Source organism: Phocoena phocoena, chromosome 20 (assembly GCF_963924675.1).
Source record: "Phocoena phocoena chromosome 20, mPhoPho1.1, whole genome shotgun sequence".
Classification (NCBI taxonomy): Eukaryota; Metazoa; Chordata; class Mammalia; order Artiodactyla; family Phocoenidae; genus Phocoena; species Phocoena phocoena.
This window is the reverse complement of record NC_089238.1, coordinates 3,054,572-3,077,540: the sequence shown is the minus strand read 5'-3', so window position 1 is coordinate 3,077,540 and position 22,969 is coordinate 3,054,572. Positions and strand designations below refer to the sequence as shown.

The 22,969-nt window shown below is 53.4% G+C and overlaps 2 protein-coding genes and 1 non-coding gene across 3 annotated transcripts; 1 reads left to right on the top strand and 2 right to left on the bottom strand.

Moving 5' to 3' along the window:
• The first annotated feature begins 4,836 nt into the window (after positions 1-4,836).
• Positions 4,837-7,989, top strand: ZNF865 (zinc finger protein 865). The gene has a single exon (XM_065899739.1). The coding sequence runs from the start codon at positions 4,837-4,839 to the stop codon at positions 7,987-7,989; it is 3,153 nt and encodes a 1,050-aa protein (XP_065755811.1).
• Positions 7,990-11,576: 3,587 nt separating this feature from the next.
• ZNF784 (zinc finger protein 784) lies at positions 11,577-13,775 on the bottom strand. Its single transcript, XM_065899628.1, has 2 exons — positions 13,698-13,775; positions 11,577-12,467 (listed from the first exon to the last, which is right to left on the bottom strand). The coding sequence occupies exons 1-2, from the start codon at positions 13,773-13,775 to the stop codon at positions 11,577-11,579; spliced, it is 969 nt and encodes a 322-aa protein (XP_065755700.1).
• Positions 13,776-19,203: 5,428 nt separating this feature from the next.
• Positions 19,204-19,310, bottom strand: LOC136141587 (U6 spliceosomal RNA). Its single transcript, XR_010657760.1, has one exon. It is a non-coding gene; the product is annotated as a U6 spliceosomal RNA (small nuclear RNA).
• Positions 19,311-22,969: the final 3,659 nt, after the last annotated feature.

Sequence of the window (22,969 nt, the reverse complement as noted above, 5' to 3'; positions counted from 1 at the left end):
CAAAATTAAAAAGCAAACTACAAATGTTTGTGTGAAGAAAATACAGTAGGATAAGGGCATAGAGTTACAGGGGCTGTGGTGTCAGAGGGCGTGGCAGGAAGGCCTCTTTCAAGAGATTCCTGTGATCCTCTTGTCACCCCCCCCAGAAAGCCACACACCAGAAAGTTACACCTGTGTGTAAACTCCTCTCTTGGACAGCTGTGGCCCACCAGGGGGCTGCCTTACTGCTCCCCTCCCCCGAGAGTGAAATGGTTACAAGGATGAGCCCTGGATCCCACCAGCCGTCGTATCTCTGAGCAAACTATTCCCTATTTCCCAGGCTTCATTCATTCACTTATTTAACAAATACTTGAGACAGGCCCTGTTCTAGGTCCTGGGGATAGAGCAGTGAACAAAACAGGTACAAAATCTTGACTGCTTGGACCCCGCCTCCTAGAGTGGGAGCCCAACAGCAAGAAGACAGACACAGACCATATGGTTTGTCAGATGATGCTGACAGGACAGGAGAGAGAGGAAGGAGGCTGGGGTGAGCAGGAATGTTGGTTTGAGTGACAGGTTACAGTGGTCTTGGAGCACCTCACTGAGAAGACAGCATCTGAGCAAAGACGTGGAGGAGGTGGGGGAGTGAGAGCCTTCCAGGCAGAAGCAACAGCCAGTGCAAAGGCCCTGGGGCAGGAATAGAGCTGGCACATTGGTGGAGCAGCCAGGAAGCTGCTGGAGCTGTGGAGGTCATCTCTGACGCGCTTTAAGATGGTGTCACTGAAGGTTTTGAGTGGAGGAGTGACAGTGACATGGTTTGGCCTTAGTCCTCCTGTCTACTAAATGTGAACAGTAGTAATGCTTATCAGATGAGTCTGTTGTGAGGTCTGCTTGAGACAAGCCACATAAGACACCTAGTGCGGTGCTGGTTAGCATTCAGTAAATGCCAGCGGCTAGTCCTGGGGCTGAGTGCCAGGGAAGTGGATAGGGCAAAGTATCTTTCCAGTATAAGGTGGAGAGAGGGCTCTCCTTTATTTTGGAGAGAGAAATACGCGAAGACAGCATGGGAATTCCCTGGCGGTCCAGTGGTTAGGACTCCACTGCTGTGGGCCCGGGTTCGATCCCTGGTTGGAGCTAAGATCCCACAAGCCATGCAGTGCGTCCAAAAATAAAAAAGGAAAGACAGGATGTTGTAGGGGTAACAGCGCGTACTCTGGAACCCCACTGCTTGCCTTCAACTCATGGCCTTGCCACTTGTTAGTGGTATGACTTTAGGAGATTAATTGACCTCTCTGGCCTTCAGTCTCTTCCTCTGTAAAATGGGGTTAATAATCCTAACCGTCTTCTAGGGTTATTGGGAAGATGCATTGAGTCGACACATGTAAAGAATTTAGGAGGGTACTGGACATGTAAAAAGCACTTGGTTCAGTGTTACGTGTTACTACTATTGTTATTACAGACTAGAGTTTCATCACAAGGCAGCTTTGTTGTACCAGAATGGCCCACAGGTCCTGGCATCAGAGAGACCTGGAATCTAATACTTGCTTTCCCCTCCACTGGCTACATGACCTTAGGGAAATGACCCCCACTTCTCCTCAGTTTCCCTACGTATAAAATGGGTCCAACATGGTACAGCACTATTATGAGGCATCAAGGTGATGGTACGTGTGAAACTGGTCAAACAATAAACACGAGTTGTCATGATTGTGATTGCGGTTGCTGTGGGACTCCGGCCCCTTGGGAGGGGTTCCCCCCATCACACCACTCTGTGCATGAAATCCATGGCACATCTTCCCTTAGAAAGATAGCAGTTTGAGGCTTGGGTCCCCTGAGAAAGGAAATGTCTCTCATTTACCATTGGAAATAGTTGTGAGCCTGAGCAGTTGTGTCCCCCAGGAACACCCACTGTGCCTCTCCCAGCAGCAGTCCTTCAGCATCTGCCCGCCTGCCCTTGGGGCCCTCTTCGTAACCTCACTTCCACCGAAATTCATTCTCCTGGGAACACCCTGCCAGTATCAGCTCCATCTCCACTAAATGTCCCCCTTCCTCCCTCAGGTAGTTCTGGCCAGCATAGTCTCATCCCGTCATTCATTCAACAAATACGTATCAGTAGACATCTACAGCTATAAATTTATCTCTGAGCACAGCTTTAGCTGCATTGCCTGTTTTGGTATTTTGCTTTTCCATTTCTTGTTCATCTAATTTTCCTTGTGATTTCATTGTAGACCCCCTGGTGATTTGGGAGGGCGCTGTTTAATTCCCACATTTCAACAAATATTTATCAAGTACCCACACTGTGCCAGGTGCTGTGCTAGGTGCTAGGGGCCCAGTGGTGAAAAAGACAGGCCAAGTCTTCACTGTCTTAGGTGAGGAGGCCAGACAGTAAATACACAGCAAAGGAAATATACGCAATAAGTTGGTGGCAATGACTGTGGTGAAACAAATGCGTCAGGATGAGGGGCTGGTGAGTGGTGGGGTTAGAGGTCTTCCCTCTCTTGGAGATAACATCCGAGCAGAGACCTGAAGGAGGCACGGGAGGGAGCCTTGAGGTCTGGGGAAGAATGTTCCAGGCAAGAGGGAACGGCCTTACCACATCACTTCTCCATCTGTTCAGGATGGTAAATACCTCCCCCAGCCACGTGGCCCCTTCTGTGAATGCCCCTCATAATGCAGAGAGCACCCACAAATAAGGCTCCTGTCCCCATAGTTCCACCCTCCCCTTCGTCCTCCTCAGGGAACAGTCCTGTGTGTGTGTGTGGTGGTGGTGGTGGTAGTGGTGGGGTCCAGCCACAAACTTGCTCTGTGACCTTGGCCAAGTCACTTGCCCTCTCTGTGCCTCTGTTTTGTCAAATGGGGATAACAAGAGTTGCCGTGTCAGTCTCACAGGACTGTGCTGGGGATTCAGTGAGTTAGTGTGCGTGACCTGCTTGGAAGGGTGCTGGCCTGTGGGAAATGCCCCGGCAGAGCTAGCTGTTAACATGTGCTCTGATGGAGGCGAGCCAGGGCGGGGCTTCCTTCCTGGGACCCCCTCCTCCCATGCCCCCACCGTAGCACCCTAACTGCTCCCCTACTCCCTGCACCCTTCTTCCATGTACTTTCTCCCTGTCCCCCAGCCCAGCCCAGCACCGTCTCCCAGACTCAGGTTCTGCCCACAGGCTTCCACAAGCACCCAGGCACTCCTCTGCTTCTTCCGGAGATCAGCTTAACTAGGGGAGTGTGAAGGCCATAGGATGTTGAGTCTCATCCAGGGACACCCAGAGCTGGAGGCTAAAAATACTGACCTCCGGGCAGGTGTGGAAGAGACACTCACCTTTCACCTGTCTGGGGAGACAGTCAGCCAGATGGATGGGGGTTGATGGGCCCTGGCGTTGGTAGCCCCCACTGCCCCCTGTGGTGGGCTGGGCGCAGAGCCAGCGAAGGGGGATGGCGGCCAAGAACCATGGCAGACCTTGCGGGCCCTTCTCCCACTGGCCTTCCACCTGCTTAGTGGAGGCGTTGCCCGAAGTCCCTGGCGGGTCTGAGGCTCAGATCAGTTGCAGGAGACGAGGTTGGGGGGTGGGCAGGCAGGCATGGACAGCTGCAGCCTGCAAGTGGGAAGTCCTGTAAAGGAGGTGCCCAGAGAGTAACTGCCATCTTGGACGGGGCAGGAACCCCGCACCCCCAGGGGCAAGGACAGGAACCCACACTCCCGGAGCATCTGCCATCAGGCTCCTCCTAGGTGTGCGATGTCACTGAAGGTACAGATAGCTCCAGGGGCTGAATGAGCTCTGCCAATGGCTGTGTTTCCTTACCTCCTATTTCAGCCCCCTGAAGCCCCCCTGCCTTCTGGGGGTCACCGCCCCCTTGTAGAAGTGGAGAGGGTGTGGGTCAGAAAGGAGACGGGACTTGAACCCAGGGCCGGGGCCCACGTGTTTCCTGCTGTCAGGCTGCCCAGCTGCACTGCTGTAAGTTGTTCCGCCAGGCAAGCAGAGTCTCTTCCTACCCAGTAAGAAGAGTAAAAGAATGCCCCCTCCCCACACTGCCTTCATCCCAGCTGTCCTCATGTGTCCTGATTTCCTCTTTGTGCTACTAGCAGTGGGAGGGATAACTAGAGTCCCGTCCAGTGTGCCGGGAAGCATCCACCGACACACATAGCTTGCTGGGTCCTCACAGCAGCCCTGTGAGGTAGGGATGTGCTCTGTCACCTTCATTTGTAGATGAGGAAATCCAGGCACAGAGAGGAACTTGTCCTTGGTCACACAGCTAGAGAATGGCAGGGCTTAGATTCAGATCTGGCATTCTGGCTCCAGAGGCCACCCTCTTAACCGCTCTGATGGAAACTTATCATTTGACAAAGGCAAAACCTGAGGGGATTGAGAGCAGGGGGCTGGGGATAGTGTGTGTGTGTTGGGGGTGAGGGGGCTACAGAGCAGAGGGCCTGGGCAGACCCAGAGTGGAGGCCTGAGAGAGTGTGCACAAGGGAGAGAGAGCAGAAGCCAGGGATGCTGGAAGAATTAGAATCTGAGGAGAGGAAGTCGGGGGTCTGCAGGGTGGATAGAGATGTGTGAGAAGCCTAGAAAAAAGGGGAGAGAGAGAAGGCATCCGAGAAACAGCAGGGAGACGAGGAGCGAAGAAGACTCAGAAAGGGGACAGGCCAAGGGGGAGAGGTCAGTGGGGCCAGCGGAGCCAAGAGGAAGGCTGGCCTGTGGGGTGGAAGGACAGAGGGACGGGTGAGCAAGGCCGGACGAGGAGGGAGCGGATCTCGAGCCGGTGGGTGTGCGTCTTCCAGTGCCCGCAGCTGGGGGACCCCGCGCGAGGCCCTGCCTCCTCAGCCCCGTCCTCCTCTCTGCAGGGTCCCCCATCTCCCACCCGCCCAGGATGGAGGCCAACGCAGCGGGCAGCGGCGCCGGGGGCGGCGGCAGCAGCGGCCTAGGGGGCGAGGACGGGGTTCACTTCCAGAGCTACCCCTTCGACTTCCTGGAGTTCCTCAACCACCAGCGCTTTGAGCCCATGGAACTGTACGGGGAGCACGCCAAGGCAGTGGCGGCGCTGCCCTGCGCCCCCGGGCCCCCGCCCCAGCCGCCGCCCCAGCCGCCACCCCCGCAGTACGACTACCCGCCCCAGTCCACCTTCAAACCCAAGGCCGAGGTGCCCTCCTCATCCTCGTCGTCCTCGTCGTCCTCTTCGTCGTCGTCCTCCCAAGCCAAGAAGCCCGACCCGCCCCTGCCGCCCGCCTTCGGGGCGCCCCCTCCTCCGCTCTTCGATGCCGCCTTCCCGGCCCCGCAGTGGGGCATCGTCGACCTCTCGGGACACCAGCACCTGTTCGGGAACCTGAAGCGCGGAGGGCCGGCAACCGGGCCGGGGGCGACGCCGGGGCTAGCTGCCCCCACGGGGACGCCCGGGCCGCTCCCCGCGCCCTCGCAGACGCCGCCGGGCCCCACCGCGGGGGCGGCCTGCGATCCAGCCAAGGACGACAAGGGCTACTTCCGGAGGCTGAAGTACCTGATGGAGCGGCGCTTCCCCTGCGGCGTGTGCCAGAAGTCCTTCAAGCAGTCCTCGCACCTGGTCCAGCACATGCTGGTGCACTCGGGGGAGAGGCCGTACGAGTGCGGCGTCTGCGGCCGCACCTACAACCACGTCTCCAGCCTCATCCGCCACCGTCGCTGCCACAAGGACGTGCCGCCGGCCGCGGGGGGCCCGCAGCAGCCAGGCGCCCCGCTCCCACCGCTGGGCCTGCCCGCGCCCGCCGCCGCCGCCGCCGCCCCCACCTCGGCGTCCTCCGGCCCCCCGGCCACGCCCGCCGCCCCCGCCGACGGCAACGCGACCCCCGCCGCCCCTGCGGGTCTGGGGGTACCCCCTCCGGCGGCGGCGGCGGCGGCGACAGGGGGCGGCGACGGCCCGTTCGCCTGCACGCTCTGCTGGAAGGTGTTCAAGAAGCCCAGCCACCTGCACCAGCACCAGATCATCCACACGGGCGAGAAGCCCTTCTCGTGCTCCGTGTGCAGCAAGAGCTTCAACCGCAGGGAGAGCCTCAAGCGGCACGTGAAGACGCACTCCGCCGACCTGCTGCGCCTGCCCTGCGGCATCTGCGGGAAGGCCTTCCGCGACGCTGCTTACCTGCTCAAGCACCAGGCGGCCCACGCGGGCGCGGGCGCGGCGGGGCCGAGGCCCGTGTACCCCTGCGACCTGTGCGGCAAGTCCTACTCGGCGCCCCAGAGCCTGCTGCGGCACAAGGCTGCCCACGCCCCGCCCGCGGCCCCCGACGCGCCCAAAGACGCGACGGCCTCTGTCCCGCAGCCCCCGCCCACCTTCCCCTCGGGACCCTACCTCCTACCCGCCGACCCCCCGGCCACAGACAGCGAGAAGGCGGCGGCGGCCGCGGCGGCGGTGGTGTACGGCGCCGTGCCCGTCCCGCTCCTGGGCGCTCACCCGCTGCTGCTCGGCGGGGCCGGTACCAGCGGGGCTGGAGCCTCGGGCGCCAGCGTCCCCGGCAAGACGTTCTGCTGCGGCATCTGCGGGCGCGGCTTCGGGCGCCGCGAGACGCTGAAGCGCCACGAGCGCATCCACACGGGCGAGAAGCCACACCAGTGCCCGGTGTGCGGGAAGCGCTTCCGCGAGTCCTTCCACTTGAGCAAGCACCACGTGGTGCACACCCGCGAGCGGCCCTACAAGTGCGAGCTGTGCGGCAAGGTCTTCGGATACCCGCAGAGCCTCACCCGCCACCGCCAGGTGCACCGGCTCCAGCTGCCCTGCGCCCTGGCCGGGGCCGCTGGCCTCCCCGCCAGCCAGGGCGCGACGGGGTCCTGTGGCCCGGGCGCTTCGGCCACGTCCGGGGGCGCCGCCGATGGACTGAGCTATGCCTGCTCGGACTGCGGCGAGCACTTCCCGGACCTCTTCCACGTCATGAGCCACAAGGAGGCGCACATGGCGGAGAAGCCGTACGGCTGCGACGCCTGCGGCAAGACGTTCGGCTTCATTGAGAACCTTATGTGGCACAAGCTGGTCCACCAGGCTGCTCCCGAGCGCCTGCTCCCGCCCGCGCCCGGCGGCCCCCAGCCCTCGGATGGCTCCAGCGGCACCGATGCGGCCAACGTGCTGGACAACGGGCTGGCCGGGGAGGTGGGGGCGGCCGTGGCGGCGCTGGCAGGGGTGTCTGGGGGTGACGATGCGAGTGGGGCGGCGGTGGCCGGGGGCGGCGGGGCTGCTGGCGCGGGCCCCGAGCGCTTCAGTTGTGCCACGTGCGGCCAGAGCTTCAAGCACTTCCTGGGCCTCGTGACTCATAAGTACGTGCACCTGGTGCGGCGGACCCTGGGCTGCGGCCTCTGCGGCCAGAGCTTCGCGGGTGCCTACGACCTGCTCCTGCATCGCCGCAGCCACCGGCAGAAGCGGGGCTTCCGCTGCCCGGTGTGCGGCAAGCGCTTCTGGGAGGCGGCCCTGCTGATGCGCCACCAGCGCTGCCACACGGAGCAACGGCCCTACCGGTGCGGCGTGTGTGGCCGAGGCTTCCTGCGCTCCTGGTACCTGCGGCAGCACCGCGTGGTGCACACGGGCGAGCGGGCCTTCAAGTGCGGCGTGTGCGCCAAGCGCTTCGCGCAGTCGTCCAGCCTGGCGGAGCATCGGCGGCTGCACGCGGTGGCCCGGCCCCAGCGCTGCGGCGCCTGCGGCAAGACCTTCCGCTACCGCTCCAACCTGCTGGAGCACCAGCGGCTGCACCTGGGCGAGCGCGCCTACCGCTGCGAGCACTGCGGCAAGGGCTTCTTCTACCTGAGCTCCGTGCTGCGCCACCAGCGCGCGCACGAGCCGCCGCGGCCCGAGCTCCGCTGTCCCGCCTGCCTCAAGGCCTTCAAGGATCCTGGCTACTTCCGTAAGCACCTGGCGGCTCACCAGGGCGGCCGGCCCTTCCGCTGCTCCTCCTGCGGTGAGGGTTTCGCCAACACCTATGGCCTCAAGAAACACCGCCTGGCCCACAAGGCCGAGGGCCTCGGGGGGCCTGGAGCAGGGACGGGCACCTTGCCCGGGAAGGATGCCTGACCAGGGCGCGCGGGGGGGGGGGGGGGTGCTTCCCATCTGCCGCTCCAATCAGGTGTCCTTTTCCGGACTCGCCCCTTCGGGAGGCTGATCAGACTCCTTCCCCTCCTCTCTTTGTCCCATCCATCCTTCAGAACTTCAGACAGACTAGCCTCCTTCAAGGCCCATGTCATGCAAACTCAAGACTGAACCACTCCCATCTGGACCTCTCTGGCCCCCTTCTCCTCCTATCAGACGCTGAACTTGATCCTCCGTCCAACCCCGTTTTGTAACCCTCATCAGTGCCCTGCCCCAGCAGCTGTTCAGTCCCCCAATCAGCTTGGTGGAGATGGGCCTGAACCGCCCCTCCCCCTTCCTTTGGAATCTGGCGGGACAGTGGAGTACAAGCAGTTTGGGAGGGCACAGGGGGGACTGGGCGCTCTTGGTTTGTGGGGGTGGGGGGCGGGTGGCAGACGCGGCTTGTACAGAGCGGAGAATAATAAATCTTATCAACAGGGCCGCTGGAGTCCTTTCTTGCCTCCCAGGGGGAGGGGATTAAGCACTGACAAACCGAAGGTTGAGAAGTTTTGTTCCCTGGGATTTTGATTTCCTGACACCTCCTGCCTCACCCTCGCTCTCTCTGCTTTTCCTCCTTCAGCTGGTAGTTACCAAGGGTTCACCATATCCAGGCTCTAGGCTTCCAGTCGGGCAAATGGGAGATGAACAAAGCAGGTAAGTCGCTGCTTTCGGGAACTGACGATGTGCCTATACTCCTTCCCCTTCAAGAAGCTTTTGGCATTTGTTCACTCAGCCAACATTTCCCCAAGGCCCCTGTCTGCCGGGTCCTTCGATGGACTCTGGGGAAACATGAATTGGACGTGTTCCTTGCCCTCGAGTGAGATGGAAAAGAACCGGTCAACCATTACTGTGTTCCAGCCTTGTGGAGATGCGTGTTTATTATACAGCTCGCTCGTAGTAACCTCTCCCTCCAGGGTGACTTAGGCGAGCTTCAAAAGCCCTTTCACAGCCCTCATTGTGGTTCTTGGAACAGTGAAACATATGACCTGCAAGGTTCATTTAGTTATCCTTGTTGGAAGAGGGTGCTGAGCTCGTAGAGAAGAAAGAGGCCCCAAAGATCCCTAAGAAGTTCGTGGTAGCACTGGGACTACAGTCCGGGGTCCCTCAATACTGAAACCTGAAGACAAAGCCGGCTCAGCGGGCACTGCCTAGGTGAGTCCGGTTTGACCCACGAGAGGGCGGCAGTGTGGCCACCATGCTCTAAGGCTGGAGATCCAGCAGGCGACAGACCTCGTACCAGGGCTCAAAAGTCACATGGATGTGGACCACCATAATATAAAGGACATGGAAGTTTCACCGGGGGCTGAGAGCATGGAAGAGTCACTTTATCAGACTAGGGGACTAACCAAGCTTCCTGCAGGAGGAGGAGGAAGATGCCCGAAGGACGACAGAGCCACAGGAGCTTGCCAGGTAAAGTGGGCAAAGAATTCCAGGTGGAGGGTTTTGTGTGTCTAACTCAACCCAGCTCTTCCAGAGAGTTTCAGATAGATTGGTACGGTTTGAGAGGCTGGCGGTAGGAGGCTGGATACTGAAGGGCCATGAATTCCCAATAGCGGGGCTTGGGTGATCTCGTAGGCCCGGGGCTGGCAGCTGGTAGCTGCTGGATATAAGACACTGACACATTTGGTTTAGCCCATACATTAAAAAAAAAAAAAAGGCTGAGTTATCTGCCAACATTTGAAAATCAAGAGATTTTACATAATACGAACTAATGGGACTTCTGAAAAATTTGGAAGATCTAGCAACACAGTCTGCATCCTCCCGGGGCCAAGTAGCCGTTGCTCTCTTTGGACGTGGCATATATCCTCCAGTTTGCTGCCATTTCCCCGGCACTGTCAAATCCCAACGCTGAGCCCGAGTGTCAGTGGTCCTATCTCACCTCGCTGGTCCTGGTGTTTCCCCTCAAAGCCGGCTACCTTCCTCACTTAGTTACATTGCCACCACAGTTCCTGTAGGCACTCACGTCTGGAATCCCTTCTCACGGCCACAAGGAGCTGTGGGTTGGTGACAAGGTTGGGGTCTGAGTTTTGGAAGGATGGATCCGCGTGGCCACAGTATGGAGAATGAAGCGAGCAGGGCGTGGACGTGTGAGACCACTGTCGGCTTGGTCTACAAGAGTAGTGATGATGAAAAGAAGCGTTCAGATTCCAAAGATATTTGGCTGAACAGCAGGAAATTGATAGGGAGTCAGACAAATGGATGAAGGAGGAAAAAGACTCAAGGAACCTGCCAAGGCTTCTAGCTTGGGTGGTGATGCCAGTGATGGGAGACATGGGCGTTTCCTTGGTAAAAACTGAATTCTGTTCCCCTTATGAGTTGTCTGTGGGACAACTTATGGGGGTGTTGGGTGAACAGGAAGGGGTGCAAATCCAGGGCTCTCCCACCTTTAGTATCCTGACACGGGAGTCCCTTCGTTTTGCCAAACTTCCCTGACCCCCAATCCCATAGCTGAACGACATAGCTTCTTTGAATAGCCAGACGCTGTCTACCCCATTCTGAAGATGAGGAAACAGAGGTTTGGAGAGAGTTGCAACTCACTGCTGGGGCCAGGACCACAGTGTGGCCCTTGTACCCCCAGCCCTGGAACACAAGACCAACATAGAGAAAACCCTTCATAAAGTCATTTAATGGGAACAGAACTGGAGGCTTCCCACCTGCAGCTCCTCCTCTGCCCAACACCCCAGTGACCCAACTCCTGTTCCCCAGCCGCCAGACACCAGCCAGGCCACCACACTGCCACCCACCAACCATTCCTTGGCATAGCTTGGGACCAGGCTGTAAGCCGTTTGCTTCAAATTGGGAGTGAAGGTAGTTAGAGAAACTTGAGGCTACTTTGTAGACCTGGGGGACCATGGGCTCTGAGCCTGAAGCTTTAGGAGGGGGATGTTAGGTGACTGTTCGTGGTCTGGGTTTTCAGTTGCCTTGGAAGAGGAGTCTGGGTGGCTTAGGGAGGGACCACATGGGAGCAGGGCTAGCAGCTCCTGCAGTCAAAATTCTTACGGTCAGGCTTCCATCCTTGTGACCTGAGCGCTCTTGGCTATGACTTGGGGACCCTCTGGCTTTGAGGTGATGGGGTCCCAGTCTCTTAATGGAGGACCCGGTGGGCGTCTTCTGCCTGAGGACGGGTAGGCATCCCATGGTCAGTGCAATGCAGTGAGGTAGGCAAAAGGTTCCATCCTGGTCCCCCCTCTGCAGTGCTCAGCTCTGCTGCCGCAAGCTGTGTCTTGCGCGAGGACAGCCCATCAGGGGGGCAAATGGGGCAATGAAATGGAGCCCGTGTTCCTTGCGTTTTGCTGGGCATCCACAGGGCTGCCTCTGTGCCTTCCTCTGAATCTCACGGGGATGCCGTGTGGCTCGTGAGCGTCCTGAGCCCGCTTCTCCCTCTGCTCGCCCACCCTGGCCGCTCATGGCCATCTCCGTGGGCTCTTACGTCACCTCTCCCCCAGCCTCTCCCCTTCCTCCCCCGCCTCCGTTTCCCACCCACCCCTCCCCTGCAACCTGCCGCCTACCTCCCACGTTCCTGCTCTCCCAGACTACTGGTCCATCTCCACCTTCACTTTGGCGGTCTCCCCACGTCCCTCTTCCAGAGTGTTTCCTGCCCCACACCCACTCCCTGACCCGTCGGCCCCCGATGCCAGCTGGCTTCCAGAGTCTCCCAACCCCGGTCCCGGCCCGTGGAAGTGGGTGCGCTGATGCTTTCGGAAGTTGGAGGAGTTGTTGAAAGTGCGATCGCAGAGGGTGCAGCGGAAGGGGCGTTCGCCAGTGTGGATGCGGGCGTGGCCGCTGAGCACCGAGGACTGGGTGAAGCCCTTGCCGCACACGCCGCAGTGGTAGGGCCGCTCGCCCGTGTGCACCCGCTCGTGGTCTCGCATGTCTGAGGAGCGGCGGAACGGCTTGGCGCAGAACCTGCAGGCGAAAGGCTTCCCCACCGCCGCGCCTGCGGCCGCCGCAGCCATCACCACCTCCGACCTCTCCTGGGGCACCCCGGGCCGCTGTTCTTGAGCCGCCGCCGCCTCCGGAGGCCTTTGAGAGGTCCCCGGCTCCACCCCGTGTCGGTGCTGGTGCCGCAGCAGAGGTGCCAGGGCCTTGAAGGCCCGGGGGCAGAGCGGGCAGCGGTAGGGCCGCTCTCCCGTGTGCAGGCTGTAGTGGGCACGGAGGCTGGCGGGGCCTGGACAGCTGTGGCCACACACATGACACCGGCTTGGGTCCCCACCCTGCCCACCACCCTCAGCCCCCGCCAGGTGGCCGTGTTCGTGGAACAGCAGCTCGGAGACCAGCCGGAAGACAGCCGGGCACAAGGCACAGTGGAGAGAACCTGGCTCCGGGGGCTCAGGTACCAGCGTGGTGTCCGTCACCTTCACCACCTGGATCTCGATGAGGTCACTCGGGGGGGTGGCCGGGCGGCTATCATCAGGCACCAGGACCTGGGTGAAGCAGGGGTGGGGGGGGAAGAAACAAGGAGCCTGTGGAATCTGCCTCAAGGCCTCCCCAACACGCCTTATTAAACACACTTACTAAAACACACTCTGTAACATACTGAGCGCCTTAATTTCTAGATTCGGCTCTCCTTCCTCTGAGATTCTGCCGTATGACCACCAAGACTTCCCCTCCTGTCCAAAATATATCACAGATCCAGCCATTTCTCTCCTCCACCCCACTTACAATTAAGCCAATCATTTCTTGCCAAGTCCCCTGACCCTCTGAATGACTCTGTTCCTACACCTGCTCCCTTATAACCCACCTCCCCAAAGCAGCCCGAATGACCTTTTGAAAACGGAAATCAGACGGCAGTCATTTTCCCACTCAAAACCCTCCCATGATTCCAACTGCTCTTAAAATCCCAAAACGCCATCTACTATCCATCATGATCTGGCTCCCGCTTATCTCTCTGACCCTAGTGTAAATATAAGCCAGCACACAGCTGACTTCTCTCTTCTAAATTTAGTTTCCCTACCCCCCAACTCTGTCAGCTCACTCTTTTTTATAGAACGTAACACAATAAGTCTCGTCTATTGTCTCTCTTCCCTACCCAACTGCAAGCTGCAAAAGAATACAGCTTATGTGTCTCATTCACCTCTCCATCTGTCTAGCCCAAGTAGGAGCTGAGTAAATGTCTGTTGAATGAATGGTTGTCCTCAGATACTCTCCCATCCTGAGTGGGGTTCCAAGGTCACCTGGAGCAGTCATTTCTCCCCCCAAATCCTCCCCTGGGCATCAGGACGCATCACTCAGACCCTTGCAGAATCATCTCCCCACCCCAACGTGCATGCCCCAACCATAACCCCACACCTTTGTCTTTCAGGGTCACCTTCCCAACCTTCCACCTTAGAATTTCTGAGGCCCCGCCCTCTGAAGGCTCCGCCCCCTAATTAGACAAACTTCATCCCTGGGACTCCTCTCTCTGGACCTATCACCAGCTCAGATGTTCCGCCCAACCCCCCTCCTCAGGCCCCACCCCCACTCAGGCCCCGCCCCTCCACCCTCATAGGCTCCGTGCTAAGCCCCACCCCTCGCCCACCCCGAGAAGCACCGCCCCCAGGGCCGGAGCGCTAAATACCTTCCCCGCCCAGCCCTAAGCCCCGCCCTGGCCCCGCCCACCCCTGCGCCCTCCTCCCGCCTCGAGCTCCCCGCCCAGGCCCCTTCCTCGCCCGCACCAGGTCCGGAGGCTCCGGGGATCTCGGCTCCGGGGCCGCTGAGCTCGGACTCCGGGGCTCCGGGCGCGCAGCGGCCATCTTGTGCCCAGGCCCCGCCCCCGAGGCCCGCGGTCGCTCCGAGAGGGGGCGTGGCCTGGGTTGGCGTCAGCGCCTCGGCGCAGGCGCACTGGAGGACGGGCCGGGGCTTCCCAGGAGCCGGGTCTCCCCTTCCCCGGGGAGAAAGTGATGAATTTCTTCCTAATTGCCTGTCACTTCCCGCAGGAGACAGCCTGCGTGGGTTACTGGGTGGCTGCGAACTAATTCGAATTTCTCTTTTTAATCTATATGAGTAAGCTCTGGCAGTCAGTTGACACTGACCAGAATTGAATAACCTTTGTTCTCCTTTCATGTTACACGTTTTTGTGGTCACCTCCTCTGCATGGCTTGTGATAACCCAGTGAGGCAAAGTTTATGCATGTAAGGTGTTTAAAGTCCGTTTGCAGAAAGATACTCAGCAAACAGCAACACTGGTGATACTGGGATTTATTTGCAAAAGACCTTAGGTGGTGTGACGTTTGGGAAACGCCTTTTTTCTCAGCCACGCGCAACGGCATGCGGCATCTTAGTTCCCGACCAGGGATGAACTCGTGCCCCCTGCAGTGGAAGTGCGGAGTCTTAACTACCGGACCGCCAGGGAAGTCCCGGGAAATGCTCTTTTGGAGGAAAGAGCCCAAAGACTGGCGGTTTTCGGCAGCACCAAGGACAGGGCTGAGGCCTTAGCCCTCCAACTGTTAATTTCATGGCCTGGCTGCGTGACCTTGGAGAGGTCAACATACTTCTCTCGACTGTGCCTGCATTTTCTCATGTACAAAAGTGTAGAGGGTTGTAAAACCTAATAAGAAAGAGATATGCAAGATCTTTGGAACAACCTTAAGTTGTTTTCTTGGCAGGGCAGGGTAGGAGATGCTAAACATGAAGGTCCTTCCTAAATGCTCTGTTTCTCCTCCTTATGGGAACGTGATTAAGATTGCATTTTCCTTTGCAGTTAGACGTGGCCATGTGATTCCCTTTGCCCAATGAACTGTAAGTGAAACCAATGTGTGTCAACTTCAGCACAAGATAAGAGCCTGCAAGCTGTTCACCACTTTCCATCCAGGCTGTTCTGTGTGTGGGGATCTGTTGGGTGAAGTGAAGTTTCCATCAGCCTGAATTCCAGAGTATGTATCTACAGTGACCAGAAACTGATGCTCATCTTCCTTGGATATATAGCATTTAAAATTATCATTTGTTTGATTAAAGCCACTGAGCTTTGGGGTTGTTTGTTACTGCAGCAGAAATCTATTGTATCTTGACTGATAAACCTAGGGAGTCTTTTTTATTCTTTTTCTTTTTTATTTTGGCTGCATTGGGTCTTGGTTGCTGCAGGTGGGCTTTCTCTAGTTGTGGCGAGCAGGGGTTACTCTTTGTTGCAGTGCGCGGGTTTCTCATTGTGGTGGCTTCTCTCGTTGTGGAGCGCAGGCTTTAGGTGCGTGGGCTCAGTAGTTGTGGCACGCGAGTTCAGTATTTGTAGCGCGTGGGCTTAGTTGCTCAGCGGCATGTGGGATCTTCCCGGATTGAACATGTGTCCCCTGCACTGGCAGGTGGATTCTTAACCACTGTGCCACCAGGGAAGTCCTAGGGAGTCTTTTCTTAATTTTATTTTGAACCATTTCTGTATACAAAAATTATTTGGAATCATGTAAATGGCTCCCTATCCTCACTAATAAACTTAGAAGACTATACAACTTTACAGAAGCAGTCTAAGCCCTCTGTGTAACCCCCCATCCATTTTCCTCCCTCCCTCCCCTGAGGTTATTAGATTTTGCATTTTCTGCTTATCATTCCCACGCATGCCTTCCTATTTTGCTACATATCTGATACAACAGGATATTGTTCTGCGTATGTTAACACATTTAGGATAAATGATATCATTTCAGTGTAAGCTTCTCTAACTTTTTGCCCCCTCGACATTGTTTTTTATATTTGTAAACATGGATACCTGTAGTCTAGTCACTCATTGTCAATGCTGGTGTGATAGCCCACTGGTGATGATGCCATAGTACATTTTTTCATTCTCCTGTTGAAGGACATTGGGTTGGTTCCAATTTTTTTCCTTTTTATTGAAGTATAGTTGATTTACAATATTGTGTTAGTTTCAGGTGTACAGCAAAGTGATTCTGATATACATATATATATACATATATATTCTTTTTTGGATAGAAATATTCCTTTAAACATTTTTTTCCGTTATAATTTATTACAAGATATTGAATATAGTACCCTGTGCTATACAGTAGGTCCTTGTTGGTTAACCTTTTTTTTTTTTTTTTTTTTTGCTGCAGAAAGCTTTATTGTTTCCCTTTGGCCCAGGGCTCGCAGAGGGCTCCAGGGCGGTTAACAAGCTGCCCAGTGGCTGCAGGGACAGGCTGCAGGCAGAAGCCCTGACCCCAGAGGGGCTCCTCACAGGCCGCTGGGCTCCAGGGGCTCCTAGTGGTGCCTGAGGCTGAGCCTTTGGAAGAGACACTCGCCCAGCCCAGCCTGGGGGCCGAGCAGCCTGTGGAGGTTGGTCAGGCGGTCGCCCATCTTCTTGATGAGTTTCACCTGCTCATCCAGGAAGTGGCTCCAGGAAGTCCAGAGGTGGAGTCTGCGCGGGCAGAGCCCAGGGCCTGCGGACCCACAGGGCCTGGCGCAGGTTCTTCTCCGTCAGCCGGGCGGCTTCCACGGCGTCCTGGGCTTTCCCCACGGCTCCTGGGACGGCTTCGGCACGTCCTGGAAGAGGGCGCGGCCACAGCGCTGCTTTTGCCTTTTCCAGTGAGCTCGGGCCGTCCGGCTTCTCCTCGGCCAGTTCGCGAAACGATGTCTCTGGCCCTCGCGAGCTGCTGCGTCGGGTCGGAAGAGAAGCGCAGAGACAGGTAGGTGTGGGAGAGCGGCAGATGCACGTTACCAGGTGGGTGACTGCGGCCTCCACCTGGCGGAGTAATCGTGACGAATCTGGGAGCTCATGCTTGGTCGGCAGTAAGGAGCTAAGCTCAGAAAATGGTGTTGGCTGGTCCCGGAGGGCGAGGAGAGCTGAGTGGGTGATTCCAAGGCTGTGACTGGAAAAAAGCTTGGAGGGTGGTCAGAGTCTGGAGGAAGGGGCGCCCTTGGGTCTGTTCAGTCCAAACACTGTGGAAGCAAGAGACACACGCGTGGCACCGCCCAGCACGCTACCGGTTATCTATAGTACTGTGCTTCTGCTATAGTACGACCCCATACTCCCCATTTATCCCTTCTCCCCATTTATCCCTCCCCCTACATTTCCCCTATGGTGACCATACGTTTGTTTTCTATGTCTGTGAGTCTGTTCCTGTTTTGTAAATAAGTTCATTTGTACTATTTTTAAGATTCCTCACGTAAGTCTGATACTGTATAATGTTTGTGTTTCTCTTACTTCACTTAACATTACCATCTCTAGTTGCATCCATGTTGCTGCAAATGGCGTTATTTCATTCTCTTTTATGGCTGAATAGTATTGGATCATAGATATATGATGGAATAGGTGATGGATATATGACGGATATATATGTGATGGAATACTACTCAGCCATAAAAAAGAATGAAATATATATATCTCACAACTTGTTAATCCCATCATCTGTCAATGGACGTTTAGGTGGCTTCCATGTCTTGACTATTGTAAATAGTGCTGCTATGAACATAGGGGTGCATGCATCTTTTCGAATTTGAGTTTTCTCTGGATATATGCCCAGGAGTGGGATTGCTGAATCATATGGTAATTCTATTTTTAGTGTTTTGAGGATCCTCCATACTGTTCTCCATAGTGGCTGCACCAATTTAGATTCCCACCAACCGTGTAGGAGGGTCCCCTTCTCTCCACACCCTCTTCAGCATTTATTATTTGTAGATTTTTAACGCTGGTCATTCTGACCAGTGTGAGGTGGTACCTGCATGTAACCAGTTTTTGATTATTACAAATGATACTGCCATGAAAATTCTTGCTTACATCTCCTTGAACCCAGATGGGAGTTTTCGCTAAGTTATATACCTGAGAGTTGAGTTGCTGGATCAAAGAACAGGAACATCTTCAACTTCCATCTTCAATTTGGTAGATATCACCCAACTGCTCATCATAGTATCTCCACCACCTACTAGCTGGGAAATCTTGGGTAAGTTCTGTTTTTTTTAAAGGAACATTTATTTATTTATTTATTTATGGTCTACGTTGGGTCTTTTTTTTTTTTTAACATCTTTATTGGAGTATAATTGCTTTACTATGGTGTGTTAGTTTCTGCTTTATAACAAAGTGAATCAACTATACGTATATCCCCATATCTCTTCCCTCTTGCATCTCCCTCCCTCCCACCCTCTCTATCCCACCCCTCTAGGTGGTCACAAAGCACCGAGCTGATCTCCCTGTGCTATGCGGCTGCTTCCCACTAGCTATCTGTTTTACATTTGGTAGTGTATATATGTCCATGCCATTCTCACTTCGTCCCAGCTTACCCTTCCCCCTCCCCATGTCCTCAAGTCCATTCTCTAGTAGGTCTGCATCTTTATTCCTGTCTGACCCCTAGGTTCTTCTGACCATTTTCTTTTTTTTAGATTCCATATATATGTGTTAGTATACGGTATTTGTTTTTCTTTTTCTGACTTACTTCGCTCTGTATGACAGACTCTAGGTCCATCCACCTCACTACAAATAACTCAATTTCGTTTCTTTTTATGGCTGAGTAATATTCCATTGTATATATGTGCCACATCTTCTTTATCCATTCATCTGTCGATGGACACTTAGGTTACTTCCATGTCCTGGCTGTTGTAAATAGAGCTTCAGTGAACATTGTGGTACATGACTCTTTTTGAATTATGGTTTTCTCAGGGTATTTGCCCAGTAGTGGGATTGCTGTGTCGTATGGTAGTTCTAGTTTTAGTTTTTTGAGGAACTTCCATACTGTTCTCCATAGTGGCTGTATCAGTTTACATTCCCACCAACAGTGCAAGAGGGTTGCCTTTTCTCCACACCCTCTCTACCATTTATTGTTTCTAGATTTTTTTGATGATGGCCATTCTGACTGGTGTGAGATGATATCTCATTGTAGTTTTGATTTGCATTTCTCTCATGATTAATGATGTTGAGCATTCTTTCATGTGTTTGTTGGCAACCTGTATATCTTCTTTGGAGAAATGTCTATTTAGGTCTTCTGCCCATTTTTGGATTGGGTTGTTTGTTTTTTTGATATTGAGCTGCATGAGCTGCTTGTAAATTTTGGAGATTAATCCTTTTTCAGTTGCTTCATTTGCAAATATTTTCTCCCATTCTGAGGGTTGTCTTTTCGTCTTGTTTATGGTTTCCTTTGCTGTGCAAAAGCTTTTAAGTTTCATTAGGTCCCATTTGTATATTTTTGTTTTTATTTCCATTTCTCTAGGAAGTGGGTCAAAAAGGATCTTGCTGTGATTTATGTCATAGAGCGTTCTGCCTGTATTTTTCAAAAATATGGAACGCTTCACGAATTTGTGTGTCATCCTTGCACAGCGGCCATACTAATCTTCTCTGTATCATTCCAATTTTAGTATATGTGCTGCTGAAGTGAGCACTGCATTGGGTCTTCGTTGCTGTGTGCAGGCTTTCTCTAGTTGCATCGAGTGGGGGCTACTCTTCCTCGCGGTGCGCAGACTTCTCATTGCGGTGGCTTCTCTTGTTGCGGAGCACGGGCTCTAGGTGCGCAGGCTTCAGTAGTTGTGGCACATGGGCTCAGTAGTTGTGGCTCTTGGACTCTAGAGCATAAGCTCAGTAGTTGTGGCGCACGGGCTTAGTTACTCCGCGGCATGTGGGATCTTCCCGGACCAGGGATCGAACCCGTGTCCCCTGCGTTGGCAGGCAGATTCTTAACCACTGCACCACCAGGGAAGTCCCTCTTGGGTAAGTTCTTTAACCGCTCATGGTCTCCAGTGCTTTCCTGGGCCCTGACATTTGTGCCTTTGTGGGCTCCTTCATTCCAAAACGTATATTTAAACTTGTATGTTATATCTGTGTTGGTATAAAGACAAACATAAGCTAGTCTGGATTACATTCCTTTTTCTTCTGATTTCAAAATTAAAATGTTTTTCCCGGGCTCCTAAGAGTGTCCTAGGCCTTAGGCATTGTATATACCTGCTGTGTCTAATGGAAAGTCAACCTTCTCCTTTACCTCATCTGCAGAACAAAAATTATAATAGTATTTACTCAACACAGTTAAGTGTCAGGTGCTGTGAGGATGAAATGAGTCATTATGCATAAAGTGTTTTATGGCACAAAGTAGGCACCATGTATTAGCTACAGTTGTTACAGTTTACACATCCACCACCAATGAATGGGCAATCCCCTTGCTTGACATCTTTAACAATACTTGTGAAACTGAAATTTTTGCCATTCTGACTTGTGTGAAATGGTATTCCACTGAGATTCTCTTTATTAAATGAGATCATTCACGGCACAGGGTTTAGCGCATGAAACTCATCCTCTATTCTCCCTTCTTCGAGGGCAGAGTCAATTCCACCTCTGCGTCCACAGAGAGGAGGCATATAAATACCTCAGCGAATGTTTGGTGAATGAATGAACAGATGAGTGAATGAGTAACTGAATTGATGGATATAGAAGATTGAGGTATTGAGAATATTAATCCTGAGAATATGAAATACTTGAAGAGGAGGGCATAGTTCAGTGGAATGGCCATAAGCTTTGAAGTCAGATGCACCTGGATCCAGATCCGTCTATCCACTTGCTATACAATTTTGGGCAAGTGATGTCCTTTCTCACTTTGAGAGTGCTACACTCTAGCATAATTCTGGGAACCAGATGGTGCTCAATAAATGTGGATTCCTTGCCTTTTCCCCTCGTGTCTGTTACCCTCAGGGGCTGGCACTACACTAACAGTCTGTTGCATGACCTGAGGCTACAAGTCTGGCTACATGGAACCACTAAGAAAATGGCAGTAAGGGTCTTGGACTTGGAATCAGAGGATGGGGTGGGTGGGTGTTAGCCTTACTTCTTTCTGTCCCTGCCTTGAGCACGTCAGCTCTCCTCTCTGGACTTGGATCTCCTGTCTTTTAAACGAATTGACTGATAGTGTTACCATATGACCTAGCAATTCCACTCATAGGTGTGTACCCCAGAGACATGAAAATATATGTCCACACAAAACCTTGTAAACAAATGCTTATAGCAGCATTGTTCATAACAACCGAAATGCCATTGACTGAGGAATGGATAAACAAAATGTGGTGTATATCCATAAAATGAAATATGACTTGGCTACAAAAAGGAAAGAAGTGCTGATACATGCTACAACATGGATGAACCTTGAAAGTATCATGATCAGTGAAGAAGTCCCTCCCCGCTTCCCTTTCCTGACTGGTAACCACTAGCTTGTTTTCTGTATCTCTGAGTCTGTTTGTATTTTGCTATATACATTCGTTTGTTTTATTTTTTATTTTTTTGTTTTATTTTTTATATTCCACATATAAGTGATATCATACAGCATTTGTCTTTCTCTGACTTATTTCACTAAGCATAATATTCTCTAGGTCCAGCCACGTTTCTGCAAATGACAGAATTTCATTTTTTTTTATGGCTGAATAGTATTCCATTGTGTATATATACCACATCTTCTTTATCCTTTTGTCTGTTGATGGACGCTTAGGTTGCTTCCATGTCTTGGCTATTGTAAATAGTGTTGCTATGAACATTAGGGTGCATGTATCTTTTAGAATTAGTGCTTTTGTTTTTTTTCTGGATATGTATCCAAGAGTGGAATTGCTGGATCATATGGTAGTTCTATTTTTAGTTTTATGAAGAACCTTGGTACTGTTTTCCACAGTGGCTCGACCAGTTTACATTCCCACCAACAATGTAGAAGGTTTCCTTTTTCTCCACCATTATTACCATTCTCACCATTTGTTATTTGTAGATTTTTTTTGATGATAGCCATTCTGACAGGTGGGAGATGATATCTCATCATTTTGATTTGCATTTCTCTAATAATTAGCCATGTTGAACATCTTTTCATGTGCCTGTTATCCATCTATATGTCTTCTTTGGAAACATGTCTATTCAGGTCTTCTGCCCATTTTCTGATTGGGTTGTTTAGTTTTTTAATACTGAGTTGTATAAGCTGATTATATATTTTGGATATTAATCCCTGTTGGCCAAATCATTTGCAAATATTTTCTCCCATTCTATAGGTTGTCTTTTTGTTTTTTTGATGGTTTCCTTTGCTGTGTAAAAGCTTTTAAGTTTATTAAGAGAGGGGCAAGATAAGTGTGTGGGATTAAGAGATACAAACTACTATTTATAAAATAGGTAAGCAACAAGGATATATTGTACAGCAGAGGAAAATATAGCCGTTATTGTGTAATAACTTAATGGAGTATAATCTGTAAAAATCCTGAATCACCATGCTATACACCTGAAACTGGTATAACATTGTAAAGCAACTGTGCTTCAATTTTTTAAAATAGTGAGTGAAGCTGACACAAAAGATCACAGTTTGTTGTCCCATTCATATGAGATGTCCAGAACAGGGAAATCTACAGAGACAGACAGTAGATGAGCGGCTCCTTGGGGTGGGAGGTGGAGTGGAATTGAGAGAGTAAGAACGTGACAGCTAAAGGGTACAGGTTTTCCTTCCAAGGGGACGCAACGTTCTAAGGTTGACTGTGGTGACCCTGCACATACCTGTGACGAATTGTACACTTTAAATGGGTGAATTATGTGGCATGTGAGTTAGATCTCAATAAAGCTGTGAAAAAAAGAATCAGCTGAGGGGCTTCCCTGGTGGCAAAGTGGATAAGAACCCACCTGCCTGCCAATGCAGGGGACATGGGTTCGAGCCCTGGTCCGGGAAGATTCCACATGCCGCGGAGCAACTAAGCCCGTGCACCACAACTACTGAGCCTGTGCTCTAGAGCCCGTGCGCCACAACTACTGAGCCCATGCGCTACAACTACTGAGCCCACGTGCCACAACTACTGAGCCTGTGCGCCACAGCTCCTGAGCCCGTGTGCCACAGCTACTGAGCCTGCGAGCCACAACTACTGAGCCCGTGCACCACAACTACTGAGCCTGTGCTCTAGAGCCCGTGAGCCACTACTACTGATCCCATGCGCCACAACTACTGAGCCCGCACACCACGACTACTGAGCCTGCGCTCTAGAGCCCATGAGCCACAATTACTGAGCCTGCGCACCACAACTACTGAAGCCCGCACGCCTAGAGC